This window comes from Jaculus jaculus, chromosome 19 (assembly GCF_020740685.1).
Source record: "Jaculus jaculus isolate mJacJac1 chromosome 19, mJacJac1.mat.Y.cur, whole genome shotgun sequence".
Taxonomy (NCBI): Eukaryota; Metazoa; Chordata; class Mammalia; order Rodentia; family Dipodidae; genus Jaculus; species Jaculus jaculus.
In genome coordinates this window covers 53,379,561-53,400,572 of record NC_059120.1, presented here as the reverse complement: position 1 = coordinate 53,400,572, position 21,012 = coordinate 53,379,561, and the positions used below count along the sequence as shown (strand labels likewise).

The 21,012-nt window shown below is 48.1% G+C and overlaps 1 protein-coding gene across 1 annotated transcript; it reads right to left on the bottom strand.

Moving 5' to 3' along the window:
• Positions 1-252: 252 nt before the first annotated feature.
• Cd160 (CD160 molecule) lies at positions 253-6,810 on the bottom strand. The gene is given in 7 exon segments (XM_045137991.1): positions 253-290; positions 1,248-1,406; positions 3,278-3,396; positions 3,398-3,584; positions 4,816-4,942; positions 6,509-6,637; positions 6,760-6,810. Coding segments are annotated over 7 exon segments (810 nt in total).
• Positions 6,811-21,012: the final 14,202 nt, after the last annotated feature.

Genomic DNA, 21,012 nt, shown 5'->3' with positions numbered 1-21,012 from the left:
GGTCCTGGTGGTGCACGCCTTTAGTCCCAGCACTAGTGAGTTCGAGGCCACCCTGAGACTACAGAGTGAATTCCAGGTCAGCCTGAGCTAGAGTGAAACCTTACTTCAAAAAAAAAGAAAAAAAAAAAAAACCAAAAGGTGAAAGAAGAAAAAGCATAATGACAAATTATTGGAAGTTGCAGTCTTTTAACACACTGGCCAGTCTCACTGAGGAGTGATGGTCTCCAAATCCCCTCCCCCGCCCCTTCCAGGTCAGCCATCTCCTGCCTCATCTCCTCTCATGTAATCGCCTAAGAGCAGTTGACCCAACATGGGCTGCCAGTGCCTCCAGTGAGCAGAGGCTCACTGTGTTCATTGTCTCTTAACATGTCTGACCTCCTATGCAGTGGAAAGTCCGAGTCACCTATTTTATTTTATTATTTTATTTTATTTCGGCAAGCCCAACAGACTGGACAATTTTTTTCTTCATGAGAGAGAGAATTGGCATGCCAGGGCTTCTCCAGCCACTATAATGGAACTCCAGACATGTGTGCCACCTTGTGTGTATGTGTGATCTCGTACATGCATCACCTTGTGCATCTGGCTTACGTGGGACCTGGAGACTTGAACCTGAGTCCTTAAGCTTCACAGGCAAGCATCTTAACCGCTAAGCCATCTTTCCAGCCCTTGCCTGCTTTTCTGTAGATACAGAATTATGAAGTCTTTAGTACCTTGGAACCAGTTTCGCCCACACATTGGTTTGCACTTTTCTGTATTGAAGCAAGAAGTTTTATCTAAAGAGACAGTGAGGGTGGGAGCTGGAGAGATGGCTTAGTGGTTAAGTCACTTGCCTGTGAAGCCTAAGGATCCAGGTTCAATTCTCCAGTATCCATGTAAGCCAGCTGCACAAGGTGGCACATGCATCTGGAATTCATTTGAAGTGGCTAGAGGCCCTGGCACACCCATTCTCTCTATCTGTTTCTCATTCTCTCTCTCTCTCTCTCTCTCTCTCTCTCTCTCTCTCTCTCTCTCTGTCCCTCAAATAAGTAAATATTTAAAGAGCGTTGGAGAAATGGCTTAGCAGTTAAGGTGCTTGTGTGCAAAGCTCAAGGAGCTAGGTTTGATTTCCTAGGCCAGATGCACAAGGTGGCACATGCATCTGGAGTTTCATTGCAGTGGTGAGAGGTCCTGATATGCCCACATTGTCTCTCTGACCATCATTTCTATCCTGAAGGGAATAGCCGAGCTGACAAAGACAGAGCACTCACATAGCTTGGAGTGTTTAAGGCTGACCATACCTTGAAGGGTCACCAGGCTGCTGACCAGCACCACCAAGGCCTTGACCAGCAGGAAGCCTGAGCCGACAGTGATGTCACTGCCCCTGAAGTCAAGGTGTCTTGGTTTCAGTCCTGTCACTGTGTAGTTCCCTGTCTCTGGTTCAAAAGAAAATCAGATCAGGGAGCGTTTCAGAAACCAACCGTAGCTTAGCTCCTTTTACAGCATCTCATAAGATCTTTTAGATGCCATTAAAGCATAGCTTCTGGGCTGGAGAGATCCTGTGAAGTTTAAGGACCCAGGTTCTATTCCCCAGTACCCACATAAATCAGATGCACAAGGGGCCACATGCATATGGAGATTGTTTGTAGTGACCACAGGCTCTAGAGCACCCATTCTCTACCTGTCTTTTTCCCAAAATAAATAAAAATGTGGTCATTATATATTTGTTTTTATTGAACTGCATTTTTTTAAATTATGCATTAGAAAAGAACATCTAAAACAGGTTTAATAAATGTTTCCAGCTGGAAAAAAAATTCTGCCGGGTGTGGTGATGCACACCTTTAATACCCAGCACTTGGGAGGCAGAGGTAGGAGGATCACTGTGAGTTCGAGGCCACCTTGAGACTACATAGTAAATTCCAGGCCACCCTGGGCTAGAGTGAGAACCTACCTCAAAAGAGCCAGGTGTGATGGCACACGCCTTTAGACCCAGCACTCAGGAGGCAGAAGTAGGAGGATCGCCGTGAATTCGAGGCCCCCCTGAGACTACATAGTGAATTCCAAGTCAACTTGGGTTAGAGTGACACCCTACCTTGAGAAACAAAGCAAAACAAATAAAAAACATGGATCCTGCTGGGCGTGAGGCACACATCTGCACACCTTTAATCCCAGCACTCGAGAGGCAAAGGTAGGATGTTCATTGTGAGTTAGAGAGCAACCTAAGACTCCATAGTGAAATGCACGTTAGCCTGGGCTAGAATGAGACCCTAGCTTGAAAAACAAATAAAAACCCCAAGAAAAACATGGGTCCCAATACTGAGAAGTTTAAGTTAGTAGAGAATATTCACACAGTGAAGGTCTGTTATCTACTGTTAGCACACCTATGATAAGAAAACCAGAGAGCCAGGCGTGGTGGCACACGCCTTTAATCCCAGCACTCAGGAGGCAGAGGTAAGAGGATTGCCATGAGTTCAAGGCCACCCTGAGACTCCATAGTGAATTCCAGGTCAGCCTGAGCTAGAGCAAGACCTTACATCGAAAAACCAAAAAAGAAAATAAAAAAAGAAAGAAAACCAGAGGAGGCAGAGGCAGGAGGATCACCATGAGTTCAAGGCCATCCTGAGACAACATAGTGAATTCCAGATGTGCCTGCGGTAGAACAAGACCCTACCTCAAAAAAAGAGAGAAATAGAAAGAAAAGAAAACCAGGTGACCCACCAAGGACATGTTTCTGAACAGTGACGCTTTAAGGATAGTGTTTGTCTGTGAAGCCAAAGGACACAGGTTCGATTCCCCAGGACCCACATATACCAGGTGCACAAGAGGGCGCACGCATCTTGAGTTCGTTTGCAGTGGCTACAGGTCCTGGCATGCCCATTCTCTCTCTGTCTCTCTCTCTCTCTCTCTCTCTGTCTCTCTCTCTCTGCTTGCAAATAAAGAAATAAAAAATAGCCGGGCATGGTGGCACATGCCTTTAATCTCAGCACTCAGGAGACAGAGAGGTAGGAGGACCGCCATGAGTTCGAGGCCACCCTGAGACTCCATCGTGAATTCCAGGTCAGCCTGAGCTAGAGTGAGACCCTACCTCGAAAACCCAAAAATAAGTGAATAAATAAATAAAAATAAAGAACAACTGCAGGAAGAACCTTCAGAGTGGGTTCTAGAAGAAAGTGGCGCCCCTTTGGACATGATGCCCCCCCAAAAGGAGACTGCCTATGTAGGACCTGAGGCATCTACTTATGTGCATGATCAACCCTGCTCGGTGCTCCATCCGATGGCATTAGAGGTCTTAGGGACTCACCAGAGACGAAGACAGAGAAAAAGTGGCCCTGGAGGTGCATTTCTGGCTTCTGGCTTCGGGCACAGTACTGGTAGGTCCCGCTGTCCAGTGGTGTGGCTTTGTTTATCGTGAACACCAGCTCCATCTGCCCCAGGGGCCCTTCTAAGTCTCAGCTGCTCTAAGCTGGTCTCAGGGGAGCAGTCCCAAGACCTGTCTTTGCACAAAAACGCCATCGGCCCCTCCGCCTCTTCCTCTTTATAGTGCAGGGTGCAGATGAAGTCCAGTCTCTCTCCCTCCTGGGCAGCGGAGCTGCTGATGTTCACGCACCCTGCCACGGGAATGACCAGGTTACCTTGTCACTGGAGCGAGAGCCAGCGTCGGCCCCGGCAGACAGGGACACAAGTTCTGACTCTGGCTGGGTGACTGGGCAAGTTAGCCAACTAACTTAATTCACCAGGGAAATGAGAGTCAAGGGACTAGATAAGTTTAAAGCTTCTGTCCTTTCTTTTTACTCATTGTTCCTTTGTGTTTTTCTTTTCTTTTTTTTTTTTAATTTTTTATTTATTTATTTGAGAGCGACAGACACAGACAGAAAGACAGATAGAGGGAGAGGGAGAGAATGGGCGCGCCAGGGCTTCCAGCCTCTGCAAACGAACTCCAGACGCGTGCGCCCCCTTGTGCATCTGGCTAACGTGGGACCTGGGGAACTGAGCCTCGAACCGGGGTCCTTAGGCTTCACAGGCAAGCGCTTAACCGCTAACCATCTCTCCAGCCCTGTGTTTTTCTTTTGAGGTAGGATCTCACTCTTGCCCAGGCTGACCTGGAACTCACTAGGTAGTCTCAGGGTGGCCGTAAACTCATGGCAAGCCTCCTGCCTCTGCCTCCCGAGTACTGGGATTAAAGGTATGTGCCTCCATGCATGGCTCTAAATATTTTATTTGGGTTGGAGGGATAGCTTAGTGGTTAAGGTGCTTGCCTACAAAGCCAAAAGACCCAGGTTTGATTCCCCAATACCCACATAAGCCAAATGCACAAAGTGGCACATGTGTCTGGAGTTTGTTTGTTGCAGCTGAAGGTCCTGGCATGCTCATTCTCTCTCTCTCTGCCTTTCTCTCTCTCTCTCTTTCTTTAATAGGTAAAATAAAATGAATGTTTTTAAAAAGCTGTTAAATGTTTTATTTGTTTGAGAGAAAGAGAGAGACAAAGAGAATGGGTGTGCCAGGGCCTCTGGCCATTGCAAATGAACTCCAGACACATGTACCACCTTGTGCATCTGGCTTTATGTGGATCCTGGGGAATAATCAAACCCGAGTCGTTAGGCTTTGCAGGCAAGTGCCTTAACTGCTGAGCATCTGGTTTACGTGGGTCCTGGGGAGTTGAACCTAGGTCCTTTGGCTTTGCAGGCAAATGCCTTAACTGCTAAGCCATCTCTCCAGCCCAAAGCTCACATACATTTTTTACTCTTATTAGTTTTAAGAGGAGTGGCACATGGAATCCATGCCTCTCTCTGAGCCCGGGCTTCTCCTGATGGCTGCCTCTGCACTGGGGTCCGTCCTTACCACCAGATTGGATGTCCACAGTTGCCAACAAGATAGCCAGGGCGCAGTAGCTTCGGTCAGGTGTCATCAGGGGTTTTGCACGTGGTTGGTAGCCTCCGGAGTTCCAAGCAAATGTTGGCTCACACTCCTGAAAACACAGGGGGGACCCGTCAGACTGAGCCCTCCAAGGCTTCAGGGCTAGGCGTCATGTCCAGTGCACTTGGAAGCAAGATAGTGAGTCAAGGAAGGTATACTGGAGAAAAGGGTGGAAAAAGAGAACTATAGACACTTAATTTCTTTAGTAAATTAGATTTCTAGGTCGAGGGGCTGGAGAAATGACTCAGCAGTTAAGGGCACTTGTTTGCAAAGTTTAACATCATGAATTCAATTCCCCAGTACCCACATAAAGCCAGACGCACAAAGTGGTACATGTGTCTGGAGTTCTGATGCAGTGGCAAGAGGCCCTGGATTCATTCATTCTCTCTGTTTGCATCTCTCTCTCTCTCAAATAAATAAATATTAAAAAAAAAAGATTTATAGGTCAAAATTATGACCAATAAGCCAGGTATTGTGGCGCACACCTTTAGTTCCAGCACTTGGGAGTTTGAGTTAGGAGGATCACCGTGAGTTTGAGCCCAGCCTGGGACTATAGAGTGAGTTCCAGGTCAGCCTGGACTAGAGTAATATCCTGCCTTAAAAAAAAAAAAAAAAAAAAAGATGGCTCAACAGTTAAAGGTACTTGCTTGTAAAGCCTGAAACCCCCATTTGATTCCCCTGTACTCAGGTAAAGCCTGATGCAGAAGGTGGCACATGAGTCTGAAGTTCGTTTGCAGTGGCTGGTGGTCCTGGGGTACCCATTTTCTCTCTCTCTCTCTCCCTCCTCTTTCTCATACTCTCTCTTTAAAAAAAAGAGGGGGAGAGAGAGAGAGAATGGGCATGCCAGGGCCTCCAGCCACTGCAAAAGAACTCCAGATGCGTGCGCCCCCTTGTGCCTCTGGCTTACGTGAGTCCTGGAGAATTGAACCAGGATCCTTTGGCTTTGCAAGTAAACGCCTTAACCGCTAAGCCACCTCTCCAGCCCATCTCATACTCATAAGAGAGTATGAGATGGCTCAGCAGTTAAGGCACTTGCCTGCAAAAACCTAGACCCCAAGCTCCATTGCTCAGTACCCACGTAAAGCTCTCTCTGTCTGTCTGTCTCTCTCTCTCTGCTTGAAAATAAATAAGTAAATAATAAATCTTTAGCAAAACATTCTAGAGGGCTGGAGAGATGGCTCAGCAGTTAAAGTGCTTGCTTGCAAAGCCTCATGGCCTGGGTTCAGTTCCCATTCCTGATCTGTACCCCTAGTTGTGGGGATGTGGAAGGTCATGTTCCTTCCCTACGGCTGTGTCTTGGAGGACTAGCGCAGAGCGGTGGAAGTGGGGGGCGGGCTGAAGGGCCACCGCAGTGGATCACTCCTCAGGAGGCTCCCCAACACACACACACACACACACACACACACACACACACACACACACACACACACACACACACACACACACACACACACACACACACACACACACACACACACACACACACACACACACACACACACACACACACACACACACACACACACACACACACACACACACACACACACACACACACACACACACACACACACACACACACACACACACACACCACTCCCTAGGAGGAAGAAGTCACCAGCGGTGTGATGGGTTGGGCCACTGCTGGCGTACGCACTGTCACCGCAAGAGGGCGCTGCGCCCCGCTGGAGCCGGGAGACCCCCCCCCTCCAGTCCCCACGGCTTCGCAGGGCGGGGGTGGGGTGAACTGGGAGTGGAGATGAGGGTGCGGGATTGGGTCTGGTGGGTCGCAGGGACTCTGGCCAGCAGGGAGGGGCGGGGAGCTTCATGGGCCACTACCCTCCAGGTCTCCCCTCCCCCGCCCCTCACCCCCGTGGAAGGTGCCCAGCCCGGAGATGCCAGGAACGGGACAGTGCACATTACGTTGGCATCGCCACCTTTGAGTCTTTGGAACGGGCATTGGCAGCCGGGGATTATAAATGGGAGGCTCCCTGGGAGACTGCTGACATAGGCGCTCCCTCTTCCCACCTCCCTGAGACAGGGCCTGCTTCAAGTCCAAGGAATTTTTAAAATTACCAATTAATTTAAAAAAAATTATTGGCAGCTTCCATAGTGACAGATAATAAACCATGATAATTCCCTCCCCCCTTTCCCTGTCAACAAATCCACACTCCATCATATCTCCCCCCTATCTCCATTAGTGTCTCTTACTTTTTTATTTTTTTGAGGTAGGGTCTCATTCTAGCCCAGGCTGACCTGGAATTCACTATGAAGTCTCAGGGTGGCCTCGAACTCACCTACCTCTGCCAACCCCCCCCCCCCCCCCCAGTGCTGGGATTAAAGGTGTGCGCCACCACACCCAGCTTTTTTGTCTCTTTTGTTTTGATGTCATCATCTTTTCCTCCTATTATGAGGGTCTTGTGAAGGTAGCTCTAGGCACTGCGAGGTCATGAATGTTGAGGCCAATTTCTGTCTGGACGATTTCATTGTAATCCCTTCCTTTGGCTCTTACATTCTTTCCACCACCTCTTCTGCAATGGACCCTAAGCCTTGGAAGGATTTTGTTTGTTTTTTGTTTTCAAGGTAGGGTCTCACTCCAGTCCAAGCTGACCTGGAATTCACTGTGTAGTCTCAGGGTGGCCTCAAACTCATGGCGATCCTCCTACCTCTGCCTCCCGAGTGCTGGGATTAAAGGCGTGCGCCACCACACCCCGTGTTATTTTTAGAGAAGAGAGGGGAGGAGAGGAGAGGAGAGGAGAGGAGAGGGGAGGGGAGGGGAGGGGAGGGGAGGGGAGGGGAGGGGAGGGGAGGGGAGGGGAGGGGAGGGGAGGGGAGGGGAGGGGAGGGGAGGGGGAGGGGAGGGGAGGGGAGGGGAGGGGAGGGGAGGGGGAGGGGAGGGGAGGGGAGGGGAGGGGAGGGGAGGGGAGGAGAGGAGAGGAGAGGAGAGGAGAGGAGAGGAGAGGAGAGGAGAGGAGAGAAGAGAGAATGGGCATGCCAGGACCTCTCACCACTGCAAACGAACTCCTGATGCACGTGCCACTTTGTGCATCTGGCTTTACGTGGGTCCTGGGGAACTGAACCCAGGTCGTTAGGTTTTGCAGCTGAGTGCCTTAACTGCGGAGCCGTCTCTCCAGCCCCCAAGTTCAAGCTTTATTTGATCCTGAGCACATTAGTCAACTGTGTTCAGCCTTGGGTTCTGGGCTCCTTGGGGCGGGGGCACATGGTGATGATTCAATGACATAGAACTTGAACTTGCTCCCTTTATAGGAAGTTTGGACCCCCAGTGGTGCAACCAAATTGGAAGGAAGAGACTTCTCACTGCCACCAAAATCTAGAGGCAACCTCCCTGAGGGGCTGCGGGGTCAGTTCCGCCACTGCCTCTGCAGCAGATCGCTCACAAAACCGAGAACGGTTCACAACCATGGGAAGGGTCTCTTCGCCACCTCACTCCCACTTTTTTTTTTTTTTTTTTTTTTCAGTTTCCACAACCTAACCTTTTTTGAAGTGAAATCAGAACTGTCAGAAATGAAAGTTAGAGCTGGGTGTGGTGGTGAGTTTGAGGCCACACAGACTTCCAAGTGAATTCCAGGTCAGCCTGGGCTAGAGCGAGACCCTACCTGAAAAAAACAAAACCCCTTGTGCATCTGGCTAATGTGGGTCCTGGGGAATCGAACCTGGGTCCTTTGGCTTTGCAAATGCCTTAACCACTAAGCCACAACAAACAAAAAAGAAATGAAAGTTAGGTGGAGAAGCTCTTGGAGCACTTGATTGCTATTCTCAGAGGGGGCAGAACTTCTTAACCTCAGCTCAGAGGGGCCCTAGAGCCCTTAAGGGGTGAAGCAAGTGGGGCCCATTCTCAGACTAACATTTAAAAATTAATAAAAGCCACCGTGGTCACTCAAACCTCATAAAAACAGAGATCCAATGCAAGATATAGAGGTGTATGCCTTTAATCTCAGCACTTGGGAGGCAGAGGTAGGAGAATCACCGTGAGTTCAAGACCACCCTGAGACTACATAGTGAATTCTAGGACAGCTTGTGCTAGAGCGAGACCTTACCTTAAAAAAAAGGGGTGGGGGCTGGAGAGATAGCTTAGCGGTTAGGTGTTTGCCTGTGAAGCCTAAGGACCCCCGTTCGAGGCTCGATTCCCCAGGACCCATGTTAGCCAGATGCACAAGGGGGCGCCCACGTCTGGAATTCATTTGCAGTGGCTGGAAGCCCTGGCGCGCCCATTCTCTCTCTCTTTCTGTATCTGTCTTTCTCTCTGTGTTTGTCACTCTCAAATAAATAAATAAGTGAACAAAACAAAACAAAAAAACAAAAAAGCTTCCACAAATGAGGGCTGGAGAGATGGCTTAGTGGTTAAGTGCTTGCCCATGAGGCCTAAGGATCCTGGTTCGAGGCTCGATTCCCCAGTACCCACATAAGCCAGATGCACAAGGTGACGCATGCATCTGGAGTTCGTTTGCAGTGGCTGGAGGCCCTGGCGTGCCCATTCTCTCTGTCTGCCTCTTTCTCTGTCTGTCGCTTTCAAATAAATAAACAAAAAATTTTAAAAAATTGCACAAATGAATCTACTCATAGATCATTAGGAGGTCCCCTGAACTCTGGTTAAGCGCTCTGGGATGGTAACAGCCCAGTCTGATTCTCGAGAGAGAGAGATCTCCCACTGAAGGGTGAAATGAGAACTGAACTTGGGGAAAATTATCAGGAATTTAAATAAATAAATAAATAAATAGATCAAGGTATATATATATGGAGAGAGAGAGAAAGAGAGAGAGACCCTACCTCAAAAAGAGAAAGAGAAAGAGAATGGCATGACAGAGCCTCTAGCTACTGCAAGTGAACTCCAGACACATGTGTCACCTTATGCACCTGGCTTATATGGGTCCGAAAGAATCAAAACTGGGTCTTTAGGCTTCACAGCCAAGTGTCTTAACTGCTGAGCCATCTCTCCAGCCCCAGTAACTATTGTCTTTTTAGGTTTCTTATTTATTTATTTGAGAGTGACAGAGAGAAAACGGGCACGCCAGGGCCTCCAGCCAATGCAAACGAATTACAGATGCATGCGCCACCTTGTGCATCTGGCTTACGTGGGTCCTGGGGAATCAAGCCTGGAACTGGGGTCCCTAGGCTTCACGGGCAAGTGCTTAACTGCTAAGCCATCTCTCCAGCCTTCCCCCTCCTTTTTTTTTTTTTTTTTTTGGTTTTTCAAGGTAGGGTCTCACTCTAGCCCAGGCTGACCTGGAATTCACTATGTAGTCTCAGGGTGGCCTCGAACTCATGGTGATCCTCCTACCTCTGCCTCCCGAGTGCTGGGATTAAAGGCGTGCGCCACCATGGCTGGCTTTTTTTTTTTTAACCTAGGAATTGCCAGGTTTATGCTGCCCAAACCATGCCAGTGTCTTGAAGCTGCCCTTGTTCGTATCACTGCCATGGCACATGACCTGGGGCACGAACTTCCCTCAGAGGAGCTTCAGAGTGCCAGCTCTGAGCCCCGTGAAACCCGGTCCCAGCTCAGGCCTTGAGGCTTCCGTACAGGGTTGACTCAAACTTTATCTCCTTTATGACAATGACCCTTTGTCTTGCAGACCCACAAACCTGAGCTAAGCAGATCAGCACCAGGATTTCCATCGCATCACCGTGGGGTGAGCTTTCCCCATTTAAGGTGTGTCTGAAGGGGCCGAGGATCTCTGAAAGCCCATGAGAAGGCGAAGCATCCTTTTCTAGTGTCCAAGACACAGGCTTAGTGCTTAAGGTGCTTTGCCCGCAAAGCCTAAGGACCCAGGTTTGATTCCCCAACACCCACATAAGCCAGATACACAAGGGGGTGGGCAGGAGAGGTGGCTTAGTGGTTAAGTGCTTGCCTGTGAAGCCTAAGGTCCCCAGTTCGAGGCTCGATTCCCCAGGACCCACATTAGCCAGATGCACAAGGGGGCGCACGCGTCTTGAGTTCATTTGCAGTGGCTGGAAGCCCTGGTGCACCCATTCTCTCTCTCTCTGTCTATCTGCCTCTTTCTCTCTGTCACTCTCAAGTAAATAAATAAAAATGAACAAAAAAATTTAAAAACAAAAACAAAAACAGAAAAACAGATACACAAGGGGGCGCACGCATCCAGTTCCTTTGCGGTGGCTGGAGGCCCTGGTGTGTCCCTTCTCTCTATCTGCGTCTTTCTTTCTCTCTCTCAAATAAACAAATAGATAAATAATGCCGGTGCCTCAGTGGCATCACTCACCCTTGGCCTACCTAAGCATTTCTGTCAAGCAACCCACTCCCCAGGGCCCAGGTCGCCACAGGTCCCTTTTACCTCGGGACAGCAGCTCTTTCTTGTTCCCAGGCTGGGGGCTCCCAGTGACTGAGCTCTCTGCTCATAAACTGGTTTTGGTCTTATTAAGAACCCTTTTCCCCACTTCCTCTGTCACTCATGCGTTCGTTGCTCCGATTTGGTCTTTGAAAACCACAGAAAGGGTTTTTTTTTGTTTTTGTTTTTTTTTTAAGCAGGTGAGGGTCTTCCTGCGTCTCTTTCTTCCATCCTCACTATGGATTTTTTTTTTCTTTTCTTTCTCTTTACCACTTCCTTCTCTACTTCTTTTTCCTCTATCATCTATGAACCTTCTTGTTAGAAATAGACTAAAGTGCACAGCGTGGTGGCCTGTGCCTTTAATCCCAGCAGTTGGGAGGCAGAGATAGGATCACTATGAGTTCAAGACCAGCCTGAAACTACATAGTGAATTCCAGGTCAGACTGGGTTAGAGCGAGACCCTACCTCAATAAAGAAAGAAAGAAGGACTGCTCGGTGTGGCAGCGCACACCTTTAATCCCAGCACTGGGAAGGCAGAGGTAGGAGGATCGCCGTGAGTTCAAGGCCACCCTGAATCTACATAGTGAATTCCAGGTCAGCCTGGACTAGAGTGAGACCCTACCTCGAAAACAAAAATGAAAAGTTGGGTGGGGGGGCTGCTGGAGAGAGATGGCTTAGCGGTTGAGGCATTTGCCTGAGAAGCTAAAGGACCCAGGTTTGATTCCTCAGGACCATGTAGACCAGATGTACAAGGTGCACATGTATCTGGAGTTTGAGGCCCTGGCACGCCCATTGTCTATCTGTCTGTCTCTCTTCTCTCTACCTCTCTCTGCCTGCAAAAACAAACAAAACCAGAATGTGTCCATAAACTACAGAAATCCTTTCCAGATGCACATGGTGGCGTGTGTGTATGTCGCTCATTTGCAGTGGTTAGAGGCCCTGGCACGTCCATTCTCTCTCTGCCTCATTCTCTCTTCTTCTTTCTCTAATAAATTACAAATAAAAGGAAATTTAAAAAGAAGTAGGACAGGGACCTGGAGGGATGGATTAGTGGTTAAGGCGTTTGCCTGCAAAGCCAAAGGACCCAGGTTCAATTCCTCAGGACCCACGTAAGCCAGATGTGCAAGGTGGCACAGGCATCTGGAGTTCGTTTGCAGTGACTGGAGGCCCTGGATGTGCCCATTCTGTTTGCCTGCCTCTTTCTCTCTCTCTCTGTCTGTCTCAAATAAATAAAACTTAAAAAAATTAAAAAAGAGAAGAAGAAGAAGAAGGACAGCAAGGACAGAGCTGCTATAGGCTGAAGGAAGGATGGGCAGGAACGGTCAGGGAGGCGTGCAGGAAAGACAAAGAATAGAGACCGTCAAAATGAACCTTATGTGGTGGCGAGAGAGTGGCTGGCTTTATTCCCCCTTATTTTTTCTTTATTCCTCCTTATTTCTGTTCAGTTTCTGGTCACTGATGGACGTGGACGTGGTGGTCCCCAGGGATGCACTTGGATAGAAGGAGCATCTATCTGGGAATGAGAAGCCTTCAGTTCTGAGCTTTGCGTTGTAGTCAGCTCCCGGTCACTGGGATGGACTTCCAGTCAGACACAGTTTACGGGAAGAACAGGATTTATTTCAGACTTACAGATCCAAAGGAAGTTCCATAATGATGGAAGAGACTGGCCCCCTTTCATAGCTCTAAGCAGAGAGAAACCATCATCAGGCAGAACACACCAAGAAAAAGAAATAATCCCAGCACTCGGGAGACAGAGGTAGGAGGATCACCGTGAGTGCAAGGCCACCCCGAGACTCCATAGTGAATTCCAGATCAGCCTGGGCTAGAGAAAGACCCTACCTCGAAAAACCAAAAGAATAAAATAAAAGGCTAGAGAGATGGCTTAGTGGTTAAGGCATATGCCTCTGAGGCCTAAGGACCCAGGTTCGATTCTCCAGGTACCATGTAAGCCAGATGCATGAGGTGGCATATGTGTCTGGAGTTTGTTTGCAGTGGTTAGAGAGCATAGTGAGCTTCATTTTCTCTCTCTCTCTGTCTCTAATAAATAAGTAAAGCTAAACAAAAAATAAGATTTTATTTTTATTTATTTATTTGAGAGTGACAGACAGAGAGAGAAAGAGGCAGAAAGAGAGAGAATGGGTGTGCCAGGGCTTCCAGCCACTGCAAACTAATTCCAGATACATGCACCACCTTATGCATCTGGCTTATATGGGTCCTGGGGAATTGAGCCTCAAATTGGGGTCCTTAGACTTCACAGGCAAGCGCTTAACCACTAAGCCGTCTCTCCAGCCCAAAATAACATATTTTTAAAGAATAAAAATAGGCTGGAGAGACGGCTTAGCGGTTAAGGCATTTGCCTGCAAAGCCAAAGGATCCTGGTTCAACTCTCCGGGACCCACGTAAGCCAGCTGCACAAGGTGGCACATGCATCTGGAGTTTGTTTTCAGTAGCTGGAGGCCCTGGCGCACCCATTTTCTCTCTCTCTGTCTGCCTCTTTCTCTCTTTTAAATAAATAAATAAAATATGCTTTAAAAAATGAAAAATGCCTGGCGAGGTGGCACACGCTTTTAATCCCAGCACTTGGGAGGCAGAGGTAGGAGGATCGCCGTGAGCTCAAGGCCACCCAACAACTACGTAGTGAATTCCAGGTCAGCCTGGGGTAGAGTGAGACCCTACCTTGAAAAAAACAAAAAAATAAAAATAAAATAAAAGCAAAGTGGGCAGGCACAATTTAGTTCTCTAGACCAGGAGGGTTCTGGAACCTCTGATGGAGGTCACACTGTGATGCAGAGGTGTCTTTGGAGTCATGGCACAGGTGGGCCACCAGGCTGTACCTGGGTCCCGCTCTTTCCCGTGGCCCATCGCCCCTCTGTGGCGTGGTTCCAGTCTCCGTGAAGGCGGAGGAGGTCAGGCCTTCAGAGCACTGGCATTTCCCTTGCGGTCCTCCTGCTACCCAGCTGAGGCTCCTGGCTTTGAGAGGCTGCTCTTTAAGGCAGAATCCACGATTTTTTTTCTTTTTTGGTTTTCCAAGGTAGAGTCTCACTCTGGCCCAGGCTGACCTGGAATTCACTACGTAGTCTCAGGGTGGCCTCGAACTCACGGTGCTCCTCCTACCTCTGCCTCCAGAGTGCTGGGATTAAAGGCGTGCGCCACGATGTCTAAGGACTATTGATGGTTTTCACTTCTGTTTCAGGCCCATATATTAAACTGGGTAATGAATACAGATGCTAGCTTGGTGTGTGATTCCAGCACTCGGAAGGCAGTGGCAGGAGAAGCAATGAGTTCGAGGCCAGCCAGAGACTATACATAGTGAATTCCGGGTCAGCCTGGGCTAGAGTGAGACTTCACAGAGAAAGGAAGGAAGGAAGGAAGGAAGGAAGGAAGGAAGGAAGGAAGGAAGGAAGGAAGGAAGGAAGGAAGGAAGGAAGGAAGGAAGGAGGGAAGGAAGGAAACGAGAAACACCTACAACATTCCGGTCAGCAGCCGCACGGGGCCTCACTGCGTGCCCCTTCTCCGCTCATGTCCGGGCATTGCTGTAAAACATTTATCTCGGTCCTTCATCTGAACCCTGACCTGATAAATTCCTCTAGAAATAAGTTATGCAGGCTGCTTGTCCAGGTGGAGGATGAGGTCTGTAACGCAAGGAGAGCAAAGGAGACTGTCATAAAATCGACTCTGGACAGGGACAGAAAACCACTGGAGCTTAAAATGCCTCATTGGAGTAAGTTAATGAGTGACTAAAAGGCAAAGTAATACAAAAACAAATCTTTAAAAAAAGATTTTTATAGTTTATTTTTGTTTGTTTGAGAGAGAGAGAGAGAATGGGTGCACAAGGCCTCTATCCACTGCAAATGAATTCCAGATGAATGCACTATTTTGTGTATCTGGCTTACATGGGCTCTGGGGAACTGAACCTGGGTCCTTTGGTTTTGTAGGCAAGCGCCGTAACCACTAAATCATCTCTCCAGCCCTCAAATCTTTTTTATTTGAGGCAAACCCAGAAGACTGCCTCTTTTTTTTTTTTTAATGCGAGAGAGGGAGAGGGAAAGAGAGAGAGAGTTGTACACTAGGGCCTCCAGGCACTGCAGTTGAAGTCCAGATGTGCGCACCCCCTTATGTGCATGTGTTACCCTGTGAACTTGCATCACTGTGCACCTGGCTTACATGGGACCTGGAGAGTCAAACATGAGTCCTTAGGCTTCACAGACAAGTGCCTTAACCACTAAACCATCTCTCTAGCCCTCAAATCTGAAAAGACAAGCTTCTCTAACCCAAAAGTGAAAGTAGCATTAATATAAGGATATGAACATTAAGAAAAGGTGATTACCAGGCAATTTGGTGAGTATAGTATGTGCATTTGGTCTGACACCAGCAGGTGTTACACCCCTAGGGCTCATGACTTCCCCCATCATAGGTTTTCAGTATCAGGCATGTATTCCCTCCTGAGGAGCGGGCCTCCAGCCCAATTAGAGAGTGGTTGGTTTCTCCCATAACAGACATGCCACTATTGCACCCATTGGCTCATTTGGCCTGGCTGGCCAAACTTAAGGCTTGCAGTGTCCACTGTTGATTATTTCCACTGATGACTTCTCTCTCCAAGAGCTTCATGCAGCATAGCTTTTTCCAGCTTTCTATCAGCTGGTCTACAGGGAGGAGGTTTTCAGCTCAGCTCCAGCAGGATTTCTCAGTGGCCTTGCAGCCCAAGCATGTGGACTCTTCAGCAATAGGGTCTTACCATCCATTCCTGGTGGGAAACCAAGAGCCTCGGCAATTAGCCTGACGCTAAAATCTTGAAGTTGGAATGAAAATCTGGGGCTACAGCTGGATGTGATGGTTTACACCTGTAATCCCTGTGCTCGGGAGGCTGAGGTAAGAGAATCAAAACAAACAACTAACCAAAGAAAAAAAGGTAATGGATTTGACTAGACATTTCTCTAAAGAAGCTGTGTACCTTTGGCCAGGAAGCACAAAACGATGCTTAGCCCTTCTTAGTCACTTGGGAAGTCCAAATCAAAACCATAATGAGATGTCACCTCACACCCATTAGGGTGCAATCAATCAATCAACGAAGTGAAGTGTTCATGAGGATGTGGAAAAAATCGGAACCTTTGTGTGTTACCAAAAATGGGGCAGCCACTGTGGAAAACAGATGATGGTCTCTTGACAAAGTCAACATGTAGGGTTGGGCTGTAGCTCAGTTGGTAGGGTGCTTGCCTAGGATGCACAAAACCCTGGGTTCTATCCCCAGCAGCACATAAACCAGGCATGGTGGCTCACGCTGGAATCCTAGCAATCGGGTCATAGACACAGGAGTATCAAGTTTAAGGTTGAGGCTGGGTGTGGGTGGCACATGCCTTTAATCCCAACACTTAGGAGGCAGAGGTAGGAGGATGGCTGTGAGTTCGAGGCCAGCATGGAACTACAGAGTGAGATCCAGGTCAGCCTGGGCTCGAGTGAGATCCTACCTCGGGGTGGGGGATTAAGGCCAGGGCTGGAGAGATGGCTCTGCAGGTAAATTGCTTGCCTGCAAAGCCTAACGACCCAAGTTCCATTCCCCAGTATCCACATAAAGCCAGATGAAAAAAGTGGCACATGCATCTGGAGTTCTTTGGCAGTGGCTAGAGACCCTGGCCTGCCCATTCTCTCTGGCCATGGTGGAGCACGCCTTTCATCCCAGCACTTGGGAGACAGAGGTAGGATCACTGAGTTTGAGGCCACCCTGAGAATACAGAAGTCTTAAATCTTGGGCTAGGAAGATGGTTCAGAAATTAAAGGAGCTTGCTTGCAAATCCTTCTGGCCTAGGTTCGATTCTTCGGTAGAAAAGCCAGACACAAAAAGCAGTACATGTATCTGGAGGTTGTTTGTAGTGGCAGGAGGTGCTGGTGGGCCCTACACATGTAAATGCATAATTTTTTTTTTTTTAATAGCCGGCCCTGGTGGCGCATACCTTTAATCCAAGCACTTGAGAGGCAGAGGTAGGAGGTTCATCATGAGTTTGAGGTCACCCTGGACTAGAGCAAGACACTACCTTGAAAAACAAAAAAGAAGATATATTTATGGACAAAAGAGGAGGGACAGAGAAGTTAGGGAAATAGCAAGTAGATGGCTATCTTGGGTTGGAATTCGGGAAGAATAAAAGAATTTTCCCCTGCAAATTCCTAGTCACAGATCTGCCTTGAGGAATAGTGGGAAGCGGAGGCTCTGGGGCCGTAGCTGCCACTGAGTCTTTGCATGGTACAGAGAACAGAGGCAAGTAACTAACATACATTGGTCCCGGTTTCTGGATGCATCGACTGGCGCTGCTAGACAAATGCAGAAACCTCCAGGCTGCCAAGGGTTTTCATGGGTAGGTAACTACCAGACCAACCTGAGCTCGACAGAACAGAAAAGAAACAAACCAGCGGGCGTGGTGGCACACGCCTTTAATCCCAGCACTGGGAAGGCAGAGCCGGGAGGAGTGCCGTGAGTTCGAGGCCACCCTGAGGCTACATAGTGAGTTCCAAGTCAGTTTGGGCTAGAGTGAGACCCTACCTTGAAAAACCGAAGTGGGGGAAAGCAGAGAAGAGAAGAGGAGGGGAGGGGAGGGGAGGGGAAGGGAAGGAAGGAAGGAAGGGAAGGAAGGAAGGGAAGGAAGGAAGGGAAGGAAGGAAGGGAAGGAAGGAAGGGAAGGAAGGAAGGGAAGGAAGGAAGGGAGGGAAGGAAGGGAGGGAAGGAAGGAAGGGAAGGAAGGAAGGGAAGGAAGGAAGGGAAGGAAGGAAGGGAAGGAAGGAAGGGAAGAAAGGAAGAGAAGAAAGGAAGAGAAGAAAGAAGAGAAGAAAGGAAGAGAAGAAAGAAAGAGAAGAAAGAAAGAGAAGAAAGAAAGAGAAGAAAGAAAGAAAGAAAGAAAGGAAGAAAGAAAGGAAGAAAGAAAGGAAGAAAGAAAGGAAGAAAGAAAGAAAGAAAGAAAGAAACTGCTGGTGAAGTTGGGATTCAATACAGCATCCGCTTATGCCAAAAGCCCAGGCTGGGGCTGCAGCTCAGCGGGAGGGCATTTGGCTGGCATGCGTAAGGCACTTCAACCAAACCCAGAGCTGCCCTGCCTCCCACACTGAAGGGTCTCACAGTTCTTGCCCGCTGCCCTGGCAGGAAGCCTCCCCCTGCCCGCTCTCGGGGAGGTGCCTCAGAGCCCACCCTATTTAGGATCATGGACTCTTGACCCCCGGGGCAGCTCCGACTCCCGTCTTCCTAACGATGCGAGACACCTTTCTGGAACCACACCTGGCAGGTCATCAGCCTCTGCTTGAATTCTTGTGGAGAAGGTGCGAGAGCACATTCCTTCTCTTTTCAGCAGGAGGCCTTCTTAGAGCTGCCAAAACAATGTCACCCAAGGAGCCAGGCAGGTCAGGGTCCAAGTCTAGCCCTGCAGTCCTGGCTCCGGTGATCCTAGCAGGATGATTAACCCGAGGAATCTCAGCTTGCTTATCTACCAATGAACATCACCTCACATGATGAGAGTTAAGCAGAATAATGGATATAAGGCTCACCTGGCAAGTCTACCTAATTAGAGGGACTTACTGTTCAGCATTAATTAGGTCAGAACCACTTATGGCTACAACACTTCTTAAAACCCCATCTTTTTTTTTTTTTTTTTTGGTGGTAGGGTTTCACTCGAGCCCAGGCTGACCTGGAATTCAGTATGTAGTCTCAGGGTGGCCTTGAACTCATGGCAGTCCTCCTACCTCAGCCTCCCAAGTGCTGGAATTCAAGGTGTGTGCCACCACACCCAGCGTATTTTTTATTGTTTATTTTTATTTACATAGTTTGGTTTTTCAAGGTAGGGTCTCACTCTAGTCCAGGCTGGCCTGGAATTCATGATGTAGTCTCAGGATGGCCTCGAACTCACGGTGATCCTCCTACATCTGTCTCCTGAGTGCTGGGATTACAAGTGTGCGCCACCATGCCCGGCTCTCTTTTATTTTGATGTCATCATCTTTTCCTCCTATTATTAGGGTCTTGTGTAGGGGTAGTAATAGGTGCTGTGAGGTCATAGATATCCAGGCCATTGTGTCTGGGGTATCTTTAAAATATTATTTATTTATTTGAGATAGAGATAGAGAGAGATAGAGAGAGAGAGAGAGAGAGAGAGAGAGAGAGAGAATGGCATACAGAAAGAGTGAATATGGGCATGCCAGAGCCTCCCACTGCAAACTCCAGACGCATGCGCCACTGTGTGCATCTGGCTTTACATGGTTACTAGGGAATTGAATCTGAGCCATCAGCCTTTGCAAGCACATGCCTTTAATCATTGAGCCATCCCTCCAATCCTATTATTTTTAGAAGTTTCAAGAGTAAAGTTCACTGACTTAGGCTTCTTTCTTTTAAAATTAGTGCGATATTAACTTTCAGTTGCACACTTCGGTAGATTTTGATAATTGTGTAGCCACTACCTTATTGGCAATATAAAGTAATTCACTTTCAAAAGTTTTCTTTATGGGCTGGAGAGATGGCTTAATGGTTAAGGCGTTTGCCTGCAAAGCCAAAGGGCCCAGGCTCGATTCTCCAGGACCCACGTTAGCCAGATGCACAAGGTGGCGCACGTAATCTGGAGTTTGTTTGCAGTGGCTGGAGGCCCTGGGACACCCATCCTTTCTCTTTCTCTCTCTGTCCCTCCCTCCATTTTTTCTCGCTCTCATATAAATAAATAAAAATAAAATATTTAAAAGGTTTTCTTTCTTTTTTAAATTTTTTTTTAATTTATTTGACACAGAAAGAGGAAGGGACAGAGAAAGAGAGAGAGAATGGACACGCTAGGGCCTCCAGCCACTGCAAACGAACTCCAGATCACGTGTGCCCCCTTGTGTATCTGGATAACGTGGGTCCTTTGGTTTTACAGGCAAATGCCTTAACTGCTAAGCCATCCCTCCAGACCTCTTTCTTTCTTTTTAAAATTTATTTTATTTTATTTTTTTTAATTTTATTTTATTAATTTTATTTATTTATTTATTTGAGAGCGACAGACACAGAGAGAAAGACAGATAGAGGGAGAGAGAGAATGGGCGCGCCAGGGCTTCCAGCCTCTGCAAACGAACTCCAGACGCGTGCGCCCCCTTGTGCATCTGGCTAACGTGGGACCTGGGGAACCGAGCCTCGAACCGGGGTCCTTAGGCTTCACAGGCAAGCGCTTAACCGCTAAGCCATCTCTCCAGCCCTTAAATTTATTTTTTATTGAAAACTTCCATGATAGTTTTCTTTATTTTTGCTAGGCGTGGTGGTGGATACACCTTTGATCCCAGCATCTGGGAGGCAAGAAGTAGGTGGACCACTGTGAGTTTGAGACCAGTCTGAGACTACAGAGTAAGTTCCTGGTCAGCCTGGGCTAGAGTGAGACACTATCTCAAAAAAAAAAAAAAAAAAAAAAAGTGGTGGCACACGTATCTGGTGTTTGTTTGCAGTAGGAAGAGACTCTAGTGTATACACACACACACACAAACACACACACAGATAAATAAATAAATACAATTTAGGGGCTGGAGAGATGGCTTAGCGGTGGTTAAGGCATATGCCTGCGAAGCTTAAGGATCCAGGTTCGATTCTCCGGGTCCCATGTAAGCCAGATGCACGTGGTGGGATCTGCGTCTGGAGTTCGTTTGCAGTGGCTGGAGGCCTTGGCACACCCATTCTCTATCTCTCTCTCTCTCTCTGTCTCTAATAAATAAATAAAAATAAATCTTAAAAAAATACAATTTAAAATTACATCAGAGGGATGAACTGGTATGAGGAAGTGGCTCTAACATTCATCAGTTTAAGCCTCTTGCCAGTGGCTCAGACCGCGCCTGTGTT